Source organism: Lactuca virosa, chromosome 5 (genome assembly GCF_052849685.1).
Source record: "Lactuca virosa cultivar CGN04683 chromosome 5, Lactuca_virosa_CGN04683_v6, whole genome shotgun sequence".
Classification (NCBI taxonomy): Eukaryota; Viridiplantae; Streptophyta; class Magnoliopsida; order Asterales; family Asteraceae; genus Lactuca; species Lactuca virosa.
In genome coordinates, this window is record NC_136430.1 from 356,966,789 (window position 1) to 356,982,789 (window position 16,001).

Below are 16,001 nucleotides of genomic sequence, written 5' to 3' on the forward strand. Positions count from 1 at the left end.
CCATATTTAAAATTAGATTACATTTGTGGCCGATAATTGAGAACTTACATCCGATGCAAACTAGCCGTGTCTACATGATTTTCAAACAATTCTATGTAGGTCTCAGTTAGTTCGAAACCATTATCGGTCAATTCGACTCGATCTTCTATTGTTGGAGTTATCCTATGTGTTTCTTCGATGATGTTTATTGTGTTCACAAATTGTCTTATATCTTCAGACATGGTAATAAGGAGCATTTTGCATGTTATACAATGCTACTTTTCTCCGGTCCTCAGCCGGTGAAGGCGGTAATGAGATTTCCAGTATTACCATTCATTGTTTAGCACATTGATAATCACGAATCATTTCTAATGCAGTCGTATCAACAAGACGTCGTTGCTCGTCTTCAAGACGTGGTATAACATACTCTATAGGCAACTCATCATGATCGTTCGAGTCACTGAATGTTGGAGAATGAAAATAGATATACCTAAATTATATTAATATACTATTTAAAAACCAATGTGCATAAAAATATTTAATAATAATAAAAAACAATTCCTGAAACATATTCATAACAAAAAAAAACATAATTTTAACTAGTCTACCATAACAGGGTTGTCTGCACTTGCTACGGTGACATCTTTCGAAATTCTATCTGCTTTCAGTTTAAGTTTTAACACCCTTTATAATTTTTTTTTTAATTTTATGGGTGCCTTTGTTGGTTTATTTTTTATCTTATTTTGAAACTCAGCGTCGTCGTTTTTTATCTGCAAAAAAAAATTCCAAGAACATTTTAATACATTACCGTAAAAATAAATCATAATTATAAATTTATTGTTTTTCAATTTTACCTTTATCGGACGAAATTCCCAAAGCTTCTGTAAATGGAATACAACTTCGTCGTCCGTAAGACCCACATTTTTTAACAACATCAATGCTAACTCGTATTTGGACTAACATGAGATATTAAAAAATACTTAGAAAAAAAATGTATATTATAAGTATTTCAGATCATCATTCCGGAATAGATGATCAAGTTCCGGACAACGTTCATCGTGTTTCAGACCTACATTACCATTCCGGAACCCCTACAATACGTAATTCCAGACTACAACAACCGATCAGAAACATATTATAAAATACTTACATAACATTCATACACATACAATAAGAAAAAGTAAAAAAAAGGATAATCTGGATATTCAAGTTGTTCCTCTTTGTCCGGACCATTCCGAAATACGTAAATTGTTTCAAAAAATCAAATGCAAAATAACTTAAAGTGTAAAACTTAATTGGTTTGATGAATCCATGTTGAAAATTTGGTCTGAAATGCGGGTAGATCGTGCTTCGGATCTGCTAATTCCGGAAAGTGTATTTTGAATTTTTTATATGTGAGACCCATATATATACCAATGAGCTACAATATTAGGTTTGAGCCGGTTTTCCGTTCCGAAATAACCTATTCCGGACCAAAAGGTTATTTAAAAAAAAAAAACTTCTTTATATTAAAAAAAACCTAAAAAAATGGTTACCTGTGTAGTTTTTAGTTTCATGATATTGTTGTTAATATTTTGTTTAAATCGACAATTCCATCAAACATTTTGTTAAAATAATCGCCATTGAAGTTCAAAGAGTTAAGAAAATGGTTTATAATATAACCTTTTTCATAGATTAAAGCGTCAACTAATATTCCACGAATTCGAGCTTTTATCCTCCACGACGACCGCCACTAACTATGCCTCCACCGCCGGGCTTTCCACAACTACCACCGCCACCACCGTTCTTCTGGGGGGAAACGCCTGAGGAAGAATACTACAAATCCCATGGCGTCAGTAACTCCAAATCCTATTTCGAAACCCCTAACGGCAAGATCTTCACTCAATCATGGCTGCCATTAGACCAACCAGTTAAGGCCGCCGTCTTCATGACCCACGGCTACACATCCGACACCAGCTGGGTTTTCCAAAATATCTGTATCGCATACGCCAAATGGGGATACGCCGTCTTCGCAGCCGACCTCCTTGGTCACGGTCGCTCCGACGGACTCCATGGATACATCGGAGACATGGATAAAGCAGCCGCGACTTCACTATCATACTTCGTTAGTGTTCGCCGTAGCGAACAGTACTGTAATCTACCGGCGTTCCTTTTGGGGGAGTCAATGGGCGGAATGATCACAATGCTTATGTACTTCCAATCTGATCCCGACATATGGTCCGGCTTGATCTTCTTGTCTCCGTTATTTGTCCTACCGGAAGGCATGATTCCCTCCAAGGTAATTTCAAATAACCTCCGATCTCAAATCTGCACTTGATTTTTATTGTTTGACTTTGGGCAAATTTCCAAATTCGTTACCGATCTAAAAAAAGTCAATGGGTCTTTGGGCTTATGATTTGTTGTTTAAATCAATTAGTCATGAATTTTCAAATTCATCAAATTGCTTCGATTCTAACTGTGGTGGTTTTGCGATTGAAGCTACATATAACGATGTACGGACTACTTTTCGGATTGGCAGATACATGGGCGGCGATGCCAACTGCTCAAATGGCGGTGAAGGCGGTGAAGGATTTGGAGAAACTGAAGATACTGGTGGTGAACCCGAAACGATATGCCGGAAAACCGAGGGTGGGGACGATGAGAGAGGTGGTGAGGGTGACGAATTATGTACAGAACAACTTCGAGAAGGTTAGGGTTCCATTTTTTACAGCTCATGGCACTGCGGATGGGTTGGCGTGCCATACTGGTTCAGAGATGTTGTATGAGAAAGCTGTGACTGCTAAAGAGGACAAAACGTTGAAGCTTTATGAAGGAATGTATCATTCGTTGATCAATGGTGAGCCTGATGAGGCTGCGGATCTTGTTTTGGCGGACATGAAAGATTGGATTGATGCCATGTCTCAAAAGTCAAAAGTATGGCCCTAAATCAGAATTGCACTCATCACTCAAAACTTTTTTTTTTTTTTTTTTTTTTTTTTTTTTTTTTTAACACACAATTGATATTAACTTTACAAATCTTTGTTGGGTGTTTATTATGAACAAGTTCACATATTTTTTTGGAAACGGCAAAAGATTTAGCGGAAACCTCACCACAATATTTCAATGGTGACCCTCCGTTCGAGTTCGAGCTGAACTTGCACATATCGTTCAAATTTGTCTCCAAAATGCTCTATAACAATAGATCCTGTGAAGACGTCGAAGCCGTTTTTTTTGCTTTATTTCTTCCAAAGAGTCGACGAAGAAGTTGCTCGTCTTCAAGATCATCGTTGATGTCGATGTGTGTCTGTCTACCTGATTGTTGGGAAGTCGCATCGGGGTTTCTTGAAAGTTTTGAACCGAAAGAGGTTTGTGAAGTTCCTTCCATTTGCTCTTTCTATTTTGGAGCGTCTTTCAATTTTAGTCACGGTTTCACATACGAAAAAGCTTTGCGGGTTGGCGTTATTTTTTCAAATTGATCTAAGGCCGCCTTGAATAAGGCCGCCTTGAAGACATCAAAATCGTTTGACCCGCTTTTGTGTATGTTTTGGAGGTTGTTGTAAATTCCTTCAAATTCGGTGCATTTTAGTCGAATATCTCACCACTTTGAGCTAATTTGATCGATATTTCGACTTTTACTTCCCGTTAACGCATAAACACACTTCGAACTTTCTCCCAAAAACAATTGAAGGTTTGATTATCTCCTTTAGTTGGGTCTTGGGAAGCTGAAACTCACACCTCTGCTAGCTTTTCTTCTTTCTTTTTTATCCATGGTACCCTTTCTTGGGTAGGGGGTCGAGCCGTTTCTTTTTCTTTTTTGGTTGAGGTGGTGGTGGTGAAGATTGTGTTTCCGAAATAAAATTCGACGAATAAGGTGGTTGTGATTGTTGTGGATAGAATTGTTGTTGAAATTGGTGGAGTTGTTGAAAGGTCGGAAAATGTTGGAAAAGTGGTGTTTGTTAGATAGGTAGCGGGAGGTTGTATCTAACGCAAAAACGTTATTGGGGGGGGGGGGGGGGGGGGTGGGTATTAGCATCTATTTTTGTTGGTTGTGAAAAATGTTGTGTGTATATCGTGTATAGAGAAAGAAAAGAATGGTGTAAGAAATAAGGATGTATAGTGTGGGTATTTATAGGTAAAAATGTTGTTTTAAAAACTATTTTTTTAGAAAATTTAGCCGTTTAACAGCTAGTAAAGTTGGAAATGGATCAAGGGCCTGCTTGGGCGTTTAGTTCCGTCGTACGGATCACAGATCATCACGAAAACGCCCGACCACAAATGACCGGGGTAGTGTGCACAAATGAAGTTCGTGGCCACGAGCCTGGTCGTTCAATGTACACCAGATGGTCTAAGACAACCATTTTAACTATTGTTCTTTCAAAAATCAACGTTTGAGAGCAATAATGCCAATTGGCTTCTGTTTCATTTTTTTGGTGATCTTTGTTTCTTTTATCCAACATCAAAATACCCTTTAATATATATCGTTTCATTGTGATTTTGGTGTCATTTGATCATCTTAGTATATTTGGAATGGATAAGAGTTATGGATGGTGTTAACTTGTGAGATGGTGTGAAATACATAATTATATAAACATGAGTTTGGTATCAACCACAATGAATAAACGATGAATAACGAGGTTAAAGGACAACGCCCCCTTTATGTGTCAAGGGGATAACATGAAGGCATAGATTTGAAAGTCAAACATCAGTGGGGTTTGTGTTTTACTCGCTAATTTGGGTAAACAACCCATTATAACCGGTTAGATATGCCAAATAGGTTAGAAAATGATGACATGTAGTCTCGTCAGCAACCCTTGTAGCCTAGTAGAGGTATGCCCCGTCAACAACCTTGGGGATTAATCTAAGCACTACTCTGACACTTTTTCTTACCAAAACAAAAAAAAAATTCACCCTTTTTCTTTCTAAAGTTTTCAAAATCTCGAAAAGGAAAAGCTCAATTTCGTTAACAATGGTGGCCTCTGATTACCACTAGGGTTCAGGTTCTTCCCGACTGATGAAGAGCTTGTGGTACACTTCTTGAAATGCAAGGTTCAATCTCGCCTTGTGGCTTCCCCATCATTTGTTGAAGTTGATGTTTGTAGGTCTAATCCATGGGATTTGCAAGGTCTGACTCCTCTATCTGTTGAAAGAAGTATGTTGGCATGGCCTTTAAATAATGTACAATATACATTTGCAAGATGAAAAAACCATCGGCGTGGAAGTTATACAGTCGATGTGTGGCTGATTTGGTTAGTTTGGAGCTGATTTTGGTTGGCTAAGATCTTTGCCAAATTGACATCTGAAAAATTACATGTTATTATTGTATTCAACTTTTGAAAACCACTATTTTCATGAAATTTATCTATTTTATCAATATAATGAGTATAAATACTCGATATACTCCACATTTTGGCTCTCCTAATATTACGAACAATCCAATGCATCTTGCTTTATCGTTCTTGTGCATTAGACGTTAAACGTCTCATGTTGGATTATCGTGCATAATTGTTTGTGGGAACCTAGGCCTAGTGGCCACATAATAAATTTAAGAGTGTACGTTAGCTATAAGTCATTTATTGAGACCAACGATAGTGACGAATCTAAAATAGAAAAACACGTGCTTCCTAATTAAATGAAGGAGCCAAAGAATTGATGATATATGTGATGGACCGGGTGGGGTCGAACCAGTACAAAAACCGAATGTTTGTAAAAACTTGGGTTCAATCTAACCAGTTGAACACCTTAAAAATTAGTAAAAACGGTTCTACTTTACCCCTAAAACCGGATTTTTGCAAAAAAATAAAAATAAAAATAAAACTACTTTGCAAAACAAGGCCTTTTTTCTTTTGCAAAAGTCCACTTGCAACAATTATTTTGTAAAACTAACAATACAAGAGGAGTTGTGTTCCATTCATCATTCATTTTTATAACATCAAACAACTTCAGCTCTTTCTCTTTATCTTCGATGTGGAATATTTTTTGAAAGGGAAAATTTCATTCATATCCTTCTAAACTTTAAATATTACGTCAATGTCCTTATAAATTTAAAAATTACATATACATCATTCTAAAACTATAATATTTACATCTATATCCAAATTTATATTTTAACTAAAATTAAACTAATATAATATTAAAAAACTTGTCTAAAATTAAAAATTATATATGATGTTACTAAAATACCATTTCTAAATAAAATATTAAATTTAAACCATTTTAATCAAGATTAATCTTGTTAAACAACTAATTAAACTTTTCAACACATTCGTCATTATATATACAGAGAAACATTTTGATTCATGACCACTTATTGTCTAAACATTAATATGCATAAATAACATTATTATCCTACAACGAAGAGTCTTTTCTTTTCAGAATTATAACGATTATGTATTTGTTTGGTTGTTTTTGTAATCATGTTTGATTTTCAGCTTTTGATTGTAACCATTTTTGTGTATTTGTTTTCTTCTTTTTTATAGGAGTAGCACTGAAAAGTGAAAACAACTAAAAGCAATTCACGTATCCAATAGGAAAAATGAGATACACACCCAACAAGGCAACAACTACCCATATCCTTATCCTCGCTAAATAAAACCTCAAGTGGCATAATTGTGATACGTAGTTTGTGAAACCTTCAAAAACAATGGCTATATCAACTGCAGTTGTTTAACATGCTGAAGAAATGGTGTCGAAGTTAGTGTACTGTCATTTGTTTAATCCTTATTAAAACTTCTATATATAATATTTTATTTAAAAAGGTATTTTAGTAACAATATATATAATTTTGAATTTTATATAGGTTTTTAATATTATATTAGTTTAATTTAAATAAAAATATAAACTTGGATATAGATGTAAATATTATAGTTTTAAAATGATGTATACGTAATTTTAAAATTTATAAGGACATTGACGTAATATTTAAAGTTTGGAAGGATATGAACGAAATTTTCCCTTTTTGAAAATATTAACCATTTACTTTGAAATTTAAGTATAAGACCTCCACTATTTTATTTATTTGTTTGTTTTCTTGTTTGTAAAATAGTATTAGATATGTTCTAAATTTTTTTCAAGGTAGTTCCTAAAATATGCAGCGATGCAAAATCTAATGACAAGGATGATCGGGAGAATTTGTCCAATGAATCGGTGTGATATGAACATGAAAAAAGAACCAAAATTCCAGTGATGCCAATTCCACCAGTGACGAAGGAGCGGGAAATATGTGGCTCAAATAACGACGAGGATATTCGAGATGCGCATGGGTACAAGATCCGCTGCAGGACAGATGATACGTCTCCATTTGTTGGCAGCGAGTCAAACAACCCTAAAAGGTCAAACTCGGATTTGGGCTTAAAATAGATTCGACCCAATAACTTGCAACAATCTACAAATTATTATGATCCTAAAACTTCATTAATGAAGCCGATGAATGAATACAACCACAATATTTCTTCTGCATCTTCTAGTAAACATGCAACGACGACACCCTCTGAATCACAAAAAGCTCGACAAATAACCAAGAAGCCGTCGAAGAAAATCAACCAAGATTCAAAGATGTTTTTTCCATTGAAGATTATAATGAAGACGATAAATGCATTGGATGGGATGATGAAATCAGTCAGCGGGAAAAAAAGAAAAGAGCACTCAAATTAAAAAGCTTCCACAGCCCCTGCAAGTGTGAGAAGAAGAATAAAAGGGGAAAATGAAAAAAACATGTCTGGTTTGTTCAAAGGTAAATCGATTGTTGTCCATAGAGAAGAGAATTGTGCTTGTAACATCCGGATTTCCAGATATTTTATTTTTTTGAGTTAAAGAGAGGGACTCGACGAGTTGGCGCCTAGACTCGTCGAGTAGGATCGCGATTCGCTGACTGGATTAATGAATGGACTCGACGAGTCGGCTAGGTGACTCGACGAGTCTGTGCTGGTGGCAGAAACCCTAAATCTTGGGGCATGTGCCCTATTTAAAGGACTTTATGGCCTTCATTTGCGACCACTGCACCCCTAAGAAACCCTAGAGAGCAGAGAGAAAGCTTGTAGTGCAAGAGGAGGGCTAACTCATCATTCTTTGGTGTGTTTTAGCAAAGGGAAGGAAGGATTTCGAGCTAGGCTGACTTGTGGGACTCAAATCTTCCATCATTTCGTTCAGAGCTACTGTGGGAGGTAAGGATTCATGTCTATCTTCATTTGAGTAATAGATTAGTAATAGATTTCATGAATCTAGGGTTTCATCTCTTCACTTTGGTAAGAGATCTAGTGTGTGTGATGTCCCCTTGTGACAATAATATCAGATCTGGACCTTGAGAGGTCCAGAGAGTCCCTATTCTTCAGCTTTATGCAATCCTTTATGAGTTTTGGGGCCTAGGTTATTATATTAAGGGTTATTTTGGCATATAGAGATGACAGTGTGATGCATGGGCCTAAAGTTCGAACCTTTACGTGATTTTTGAGTGCTAGAAGGTTAGATCTACTAGTTGGTGAAGCAGATCTGACCTCAGAAGGTCGTTTGAGTGCTGCCATGGAAGGAACTCGCCGAGTCCATAAGGGGACTCGACGAGTCGAGTCGGGTTGACCCGCAATTCATGACCAGTGGTGACTCGTCGAGTGGAAGGTTCACTCGGCGAGTCGAGTGAGATTTAGATAGACCCAGAGGACACGCTTGGACTCATCGAGTCACCTATGTGCACTCGACGAGTCTGGTCAAAGTTGACCGTTGACTTTTGTTGACTTTTAGGGTCCAGTCAATGTTTGGACTTTTGAGCCATTGGAGGGGTAAAATGGTCTTTTACCCTCCTGAGAGAACTCAAAGAGGGAATAGCCTAGCCTTTGAGAGTCGTATTGATTAGAGTAATTATTTTATGTGATTAGGCGGAGGCTAGATCAGTATTTCCGAGTTCGAGATTTACCGAGTTACCCGAGGTGAGTCTTCTCCCTATACTTTACCTAGAGTGGTAATTAGAGTATGTGACAGAGTATATTGTATGCTATTATATGATGTGATATCTATGTGATTCTATGCTATGTATGATTCAGAGTTTACAGAGTTAGGACCGGAAGGTCCACAGAGTTAGGGCCAGAGGGTCCACAGAGTTATGAGACTGGAGGGTCCCACTGAGACACTTTGACCAGAGGGTCATACCGAGTTATAGCCTCGAGTGGCTAATATGTGTTGTATGTGGTATTTTGAGGAACTCACTAAGCATTTATGCTTACAGTGTTATGTGTTATGTGTTTCAGGTACTAGTGACGATCGCGGGAAGGCGCCGGCATGATCCGTACACACAGAGTGAGGATTTTATTTGTGATCTTGGGATATGCTTTATTTGATGACAATTGTTGAACATAAGATTTGAGAATGTTTAAATGATAATCATGTTGTTTGAAAAATGAAAAATTGTTTTGAAAATTTACGTTGTTACAAGTTGGTATCAGAGCCTTGGTTTGAGGGATTCGGACGCACCTTCGGGCGTATCTGAACTCAAACTGAGGATTTGAGAAATTTTTCGCAATAAAACAATTTTTCTAAAAAGAGTAAAAGGTTTTGAGACGAGCAGAACAGAGCAGTGTGTACGGTCAGCCAGCGCCCGAACGGTGATTTCCCAGAATACCCTCACATTATGTGTTATGAGATACGTTATGATATGTGATGCATGCTAGAGTAGGCTAGGTACTCATATTAGGACTAGAATGGCCTGATTTGTGATGCCTTAGCCTAGGAGATTTCTACTGCTATGAGATGCTTGAGAGTGAATAGGTAGCAGCAAGGAGCGGATGAGAGGTCTGCTAGAGAGTAGCCTATGCGTAGCAAGGTTAGAGTACTTGTGATCTGGGATCCTGGGAGGAGGACTTGGGGTGAATACCGATGCGGTGTGGACGGTAGTATAAGGGCCCATACTACTAGAAACACCGAATCAGTGCGCAGTCCAAGTAAGAATCCTTAGGGTACCGAAGAGCAAGTAGGGTTGAGTTATCGAGTGCGAGTATGCTCGAGCGGGTCTCTAATATTTTTATGTTGTATTTCAGAGAGACATCATGGTTGGGACACGCCACACACCTGAGAGCAGCAGAGTTAGTGATGAGGAGATCCGCAGGTTGATTCATGAGGAGGTGGTTGCGGCCATCCGAACTGAGATTTCGGAGATGTTTGGGTCTATCAAGACCACGCTGATCGAGACTTTTGATGAGCGGTACGCCGCTCTTACTGATGCTGCTGTTGCTGCGGCCACCGCAGCCGCTGCTGCTGCCAGGCCGCAGGGGGGTGACTCATTGCTGTTCCGAGAGTTCAGCAACACGAAGCCACCAGAGTTTGATGGGACTCAGGATCCGATAGCCGCGATGAGATGGATCTCTGACATTGAGGGGTGCTTCTACACATGTTCATGTCCGGAGCATCTGAGAGTACGGTTCGCGCTGAACCAGCTTCGCTTGGGAGCGAAGGACTGGTGGAAGTTCGTGACAGCGCACTTCACTTCTGCAGAGCTTGTTGCGGTGACCTGGGAGAGGTTCACCGCTATGTTCCGAGATGAGTACGTTCCCTCGGTGGAAAGGGAACGGTTGGACCAAGAGTTCTTGACCCTTAAGCAGGGTACTGAGTCTGTTACTACGATCACCAGGATGTTTCACGAGAGGGAGATGTTTTGCCCTGAGCATGTGTCTACGGAGCAGGCACGCATGAGTCGATATCTGAGTATTCTGAGGAGAGATATTCGCGAGTTTGTGGCGAACTCGACGTACCGGACATTTGCCGAGCTTCAAGCAAATGCTCGGAAGAGGGAGATTGAGCTCGAGACTCAGGCCAGGGAGGAGGCGGAGTCTCAAGGGAGGGATCGGCGACCGGCACCGTCCCAACCGGCAGCCAAGCGGGCAAAGCCCTCCGATTCGAGATCAGGGAACCAGAAGGGCCGCACTTGTGGCAAGTGCGACAAGAGCCACGAGGGGATTTGTCGAGCATGGTCTTGCTACAAGTGTGGCAAGGAGGGGCATATGGCTAAGGATTGCCCCAAGGGATTTGCGGTGTGCTTCCACTGCAATCAGACCGGCCATCGGAAGGCTGAGTGTCCACAGCTGCGGGGGTCGGCACAGGGAGCACCGCATGGGTCTGCCCCTGCTGCCGTACGAGCTACTGAGAGTCGGCCAGTGAAGGCCGAGGCGCCAAAGGCTCGCGGGAGAGCCTTCCAGTTGACAGCGGAGGAGGTCCGCGCAACGCCCAATGTTGTGGCTGGTATGTATTCTTTCATCTATTTATTTTGAGTTTGAGATATTGTGCTTATATTATGATGTGCGTAGGTACTTTTCTTGTGAGTTCTGTACCTGCTTTGGTGTTATTTGACTCGGGTGCGAGTCGATCTTTTGTGTCGTTAGCCTTTAGTCAGCACATCGGTATCGGTCGAGAGGCGTTGAGTCGACCTCTACGAGTTTCCATAGATGACGAGCGAGCGGTATATGCTACTGAGGTGATTCGAGGATGTGTACTTGAGATCTTCGGCGTTGAGTTTCCGATAGATCTGGTCCCGATTGCGATGAGGGATGTCTGTGTTATAGTAAGCATGGACTGGTTGAGCAGGTTTGGAGCGGTTATCGATTGTAAGCGACAACTGGTGACCATACGAGACCCTAGTGGGGGAGTACTTACGGTGTACGGCGAGGGTACCCGTTATGGGTCAGCATTTTGTTCGGCTGCTAGAGCAAGACAGAGTCTACAGCAGGGCTGTAGTGGGTTTGTAGCCTATGTGATGGACACTCGAGTGGCCGCGGAGAGGCCGAGTTCGGTTGATGATGTACCGATAGTGAGAGAGTTCCCAGACGTTTTCCCCGAGGAGTTGCCGAGTGTGCCTCCCGAGAGGCAGGTGGAGTTTCGCATCGATTTGGTCCCGGGAGCGGCGCCTATTGCCAAGGCACCCTATCGCCTTGCGCCACCAGAGATGCAGGAGTTATCCTCACAGCTTCTGGAGCTGCTGGGGAAGAGGTTTATTCGACCGAGTAGCTCACCGTGGGGAGCGCCGATCCTTTTTGTCAAGAAAAAGGATGGTTCACACAGGATGTGCATTGATTACCGGGAGTTGAACAAGTTGACGGTCAAGAACCGTTATCCCTTACCAAGGATCGATGATCTGTTCGATCAGTTGCAGGGAGCGTCTTGGTTCTCCAAGATTGATTTGAGATCTGGATACCATCAGATGAGGGTGCGGGATGAGGATATCCAGAAGACGACGTTCAGGACTCGTTATGGGCATTACGAGTTCGTGGTGATGCCTTTTGGGCTCAATAATGCACCGGCAGCGTTCATGGATCTCATGAACCGGGTGTGCAGGCTGATGTTGGATCGTTCGGTGATCGTGTTCATCGAAGATATATTGGTGTATTCGAGATCCAGAGAGCAGCATGAGAAACATTTGAGAGAGATTCTCGGAGTTTTGAGATCGGAGAGGCTTTACGCCAAATTCTCCAAGTGTGATTTCTGGTTACGAGAGGTCCAGTTTTTGGGGCATCTCGTTAATCAGAGCGGGATATAGGTCGACTCGGCCAAGATTGAGGCGGTGATGAATTGGGAGGTGCCGAGATCCCCCACCGAGATCAGGAGTTTTCTGGGGTTGGCCGACTATTATCGGAGATTTATCAGGGATTTCTCCAAGATTGCCATTCCTCTCACCAGTTTGTCCCGGAAGGGCGTGACTTTCAGATGGGGTCCAAAGCAGCAGGCCTCATTTGAGACTCTTCGCCAGAGATTATGCGAGGCCCCAGTATTAGCCCTTCCGGAGGGGATGGAGGATTTTGTGGTGTATTGTGACGCATCGATATCGGGTTTGGGTGCGGTGCTTATGCAGAGAGGGCATGTGATAGCGTACGCATCGAGGCAGTTAAAGCCTTACGAGGTGAGTTATCCCACCCACGATTTGGAGTTGGGGGTCGTGGTGTTCGCCCTCAAGATCTGGCGTCACTATTTGTATGGGGTTCGATGTACCATATACACGGACCACAAGAGCTTGAAGTATTTGATGGATCAGCCCAACCTAAATATGCGCCAGAGGAGATGGTTAGATGTGGTAAAGGATTATGATTGTGAGATCCTATACTACCCGGGCAAGGCTAATGTGGTGGCTGATGCCCTGAGCCGTAGGGCGGAGAGTGCCCCCATACGAGACGTTTGTATGAGGTTGACGGTGATGACTCCGGTGTTGGATACCATTCGAGGGGCCCAAGCAGAAGCTATGAGACCGGAGAACCGCAAGAGAGAGCGGGTGATCGGGCTGGTATCGGAGTTCGTTACCGATAGTAGAGGGCTTATGACCTTTCAGGGTCGGATTTGGGTGCCATTCGTGGGCGGGGCACGTACCATACTGATGGAGGAGGCGCATAGGTCGAGGTTCTCGATCCATCCCGGGGCCACTAAGATGTATTTGGACCTGAAAAGAGAATATTGGTGGCCATGTATGAAGAGGGATGTAGCGTGGTTCGTTGAGAGGTGCTTGACCTGTCGCAGGGTTAAGGCCGAGCACCAACGTCCGCATGGCAAGTTGCAGCCACTTGAGATTCCCCAGTGGAAGTGGGAACATATTTCTACGGATTTTATCACCAAATTCCTGAGGACCGCGAGGGGTGTCGATGCAATTTGGGTGATCGTCGAACGGCTGACGAAGAGCGCTCATTTTCTTGCTATCAGTGAGAGCTCTTCCGCGGAGAGGCTGGCAGAGTTGTATGTGAGGGAGGTGGTATCGCGGCATGGAGTGCCAATCTCGATCGTGTCGGATCGAGATGTACGTTTCACTTCCAGGTTCTGGAAGAAGTTCCATGAGGAGTTGGGCACGAGGCTTCATTTCAGTACCGCTTACCACCCACAGACGAACGGTCAGAGTGAGCGAACGATTCAGACGCTCGAGGACATGCTCCGAGCATGTGTGTTGGACTTCGGAGGGAGTTGGGACACGTATCTGCCATTGGCTGAGTTTTCCTATAACAACAGCCACCATTCGAGTATTGGCATGCCTCCCTTCGAGTTGTTGTATGGGAGGAGGTGTCGGACTCCCATCTGCTGGGGAGAGGTAGGGCAGCGAGTGATGGGTAGCACCGAGATAGTGCTTCAGACGACATAGCAGATACAGCAGGTCAGACAGAGATTGTTGACAGCTCAGAGTCGCCAGAAGAGTTATGCGGATAGGCGACGATCCAGATTTCCAGGTATTTTATTTTTTTGAGTTAAAGAGAGGGACTCGACGAGTTGGCGCCTAGACTCGTCGAGTAGGATCGCGATTCACTGACTGGATTAATGAATGGACTCGACGAGTCGGCTAGGTGACTCGACGAGTCTGTGCTGGCGGCAGAAACCCTAAATCTTGGGGCCTGTGCCCTATTTAAAGGCCTTTATGGCCTTCATTTGCGACCACTGCACCCCTGAGAAACCCTAGAGAGCAGAGATAAAGCTTGTAGTGCAAGAGGAGGGCTAACTCATCATTCTTTGGTGTGTTTTAGCAAAGGGAAGGAAGGATTTCGAGTTAGGCTGACTTGTGGGGCTCAAATCTTCCATCATTTCGTTCAGAGCTACTGTGGGAGGTAAGGATTCATGTCTATCTTCATTTGAGTAATAGATTTCATGAATCTAGGGTTTCATCTCTTCACTTTGGTAAGAGATCTAGTGTGTGTGATGTCCACTTGTGACAATAATATCAGATCTGGACCTTGAGAGGTCCAGAGAGTCCCTATTATTCAGCTTTATGCAATCCTTTATGAGTTTTGGGGCCTAGGTTATTATATTAAGGGTTATTTTGGCATATAGAGATGACAGTGTGATGCATGGGCCTAAAGTTCGAACCTTTACGTGATTTTTGAGTGCTAGAAGGTTAGATCTACTAGTTGGTGAAGCAGATCTGACCTCAGAAGGTCGTTTGAGTGCTGCCATGGAAGGAACTCGCCGAGTCCATAAGGGGACTCGACGAGTCGAGTCGGGTTGACCCGCAATTCATGACCAGTGGTGACTCGTCGAGTGGAAGGTTCGCTCGGCGAGTCGAGTGAGGTTTAGATAGACCCAGAGGACACGCTTGGACTCGCCGAGTCACCTATGTGCACTCGACGAGTCTGGTCAAAGTTGACCGTTGACTTTTGTTGACTTTTAGGGTCCAGTCAATGTTTGGACTTTTGAGCCATTGGAGGGGTAAAATGGTCTTTTACCCTCCTGAGAGAACTCAAAGAGGGAATAGCCTAGCCTTTGAGAGTCGTATTGATTAGAGTAATTATTTTATGTGATTAGGCGGAGGCTAGATCAGTATTTCCGAGTTCGAGATTTACCGAGTTACCCGAGGTGAGTCTTCTCCCTATACTTTACCTAGAGTGGTAATTAGAGTATGTGACAGAGTATATTGTATGCTATTATATGATGTGATATCTATGTGATTCTATGCTATGTATGATTCAGAGTTTACAGAGTTAGGACCGGAAGGTCCACAGAGTTAGGGCCAGAGGGTCCACAGAGTTATGAGACTGGAGGGTCCCACTGAGACACTTTGACCAGAGGGTCATACCGAGTTATAGCCTCGAGTGGCTAATATGTGTTGTATGTGGTATTTTGGGGAACTCACTAAGCATTTATGCTTACAGTGTTATGTGTTATGTGTTTCAGGTACTAGTGACGATCGCGGGAAGGCGCCGACATGATCCGTACACACAGACTGAGGATTTTATTTGTGATCTTGGGATATGCTTTATTTGATGACAATTGTTGAACATGAGATTTGAGAATGTTTAAATGATAATCATGTTGTTTGAAAAATGAAAAATTGTTTTGAAAATTTACGTTGTTACAGTGGTTCTGACTCAGAATCATACATTATAAAGTCAAATGCTAGACAGTCAAAGATGATAAAGAAGGCAAACTTGATGAAGGCACTTCTCTATCTAAAGAGATACAATGCACCATTGAGTTGGGCATCAAAATCGGATTTGATTTAGCAGGTAATATCGAGATGGTAAAAAACAATGTTTTAGAGAAAGGTGATATTCCTAAAGAATGATTAAAAGTCATTTAATCAACATAAATGGGTTGGGTAAGGATTTTAA

General features: G+C 42.0%; 1 protein-coding gene and 1 long non-coding RNA gene across 2 annotated transcripts; one reads left to right on the forward strand and one right to left on the reverse strand.

The window, feature by feature from the left end:
- Positions 1-504: 504 nt before the first annotated feature.
- LOC145116622 (uncharacterized) lies at positions 505-1,672 on the reverse strand. Its single transcript, XR_013712229.1, has 2 exons — positions 834-1,672; positions 505-749 (listed from the first exon to the last, which is right to left on the reverse strand). It is a non-coding gene; the product is annotated as an uncharacterized LOC145116622 (long non-coding RNA).
- On the forward strand, positions 1,609-3,042 carry LOC145116621 (caffeoylshikimate esterase-like). The gene is made up of 2 exons (XM_079052944.1): positions 1,609-2,257; positions 2,458-3,042. Exons 1-2 carry the CDS (start codon positions 1,718-1,720, stop codon positions 2,902-2,904), a joined length of 987 nt encoding a protein of 328 aa, XP_078909070.1. The 5' UTR covers positions 1,609-1,717; the 3' UTR covers positions 2,905-3,042.
- Positions 3,043-16,001: the final 12,959 nt, after the last annotated feature.

Coding starts and splice junctions, on each gene's coding strand:
- LOC145116621 (XM_079052944.1), top strand. CDS start 1,718: ATGCCTCCACCGCCGGGCTTTCCACAACTACCACCGCCACCACCGTTC. Junction 2,258..2,457: donor AAGGCATGATTCCCTCCAAG/GTAATTTCAAAT, acceptor TTGCGATTGAAG/CTACATATAACGATGTACGG.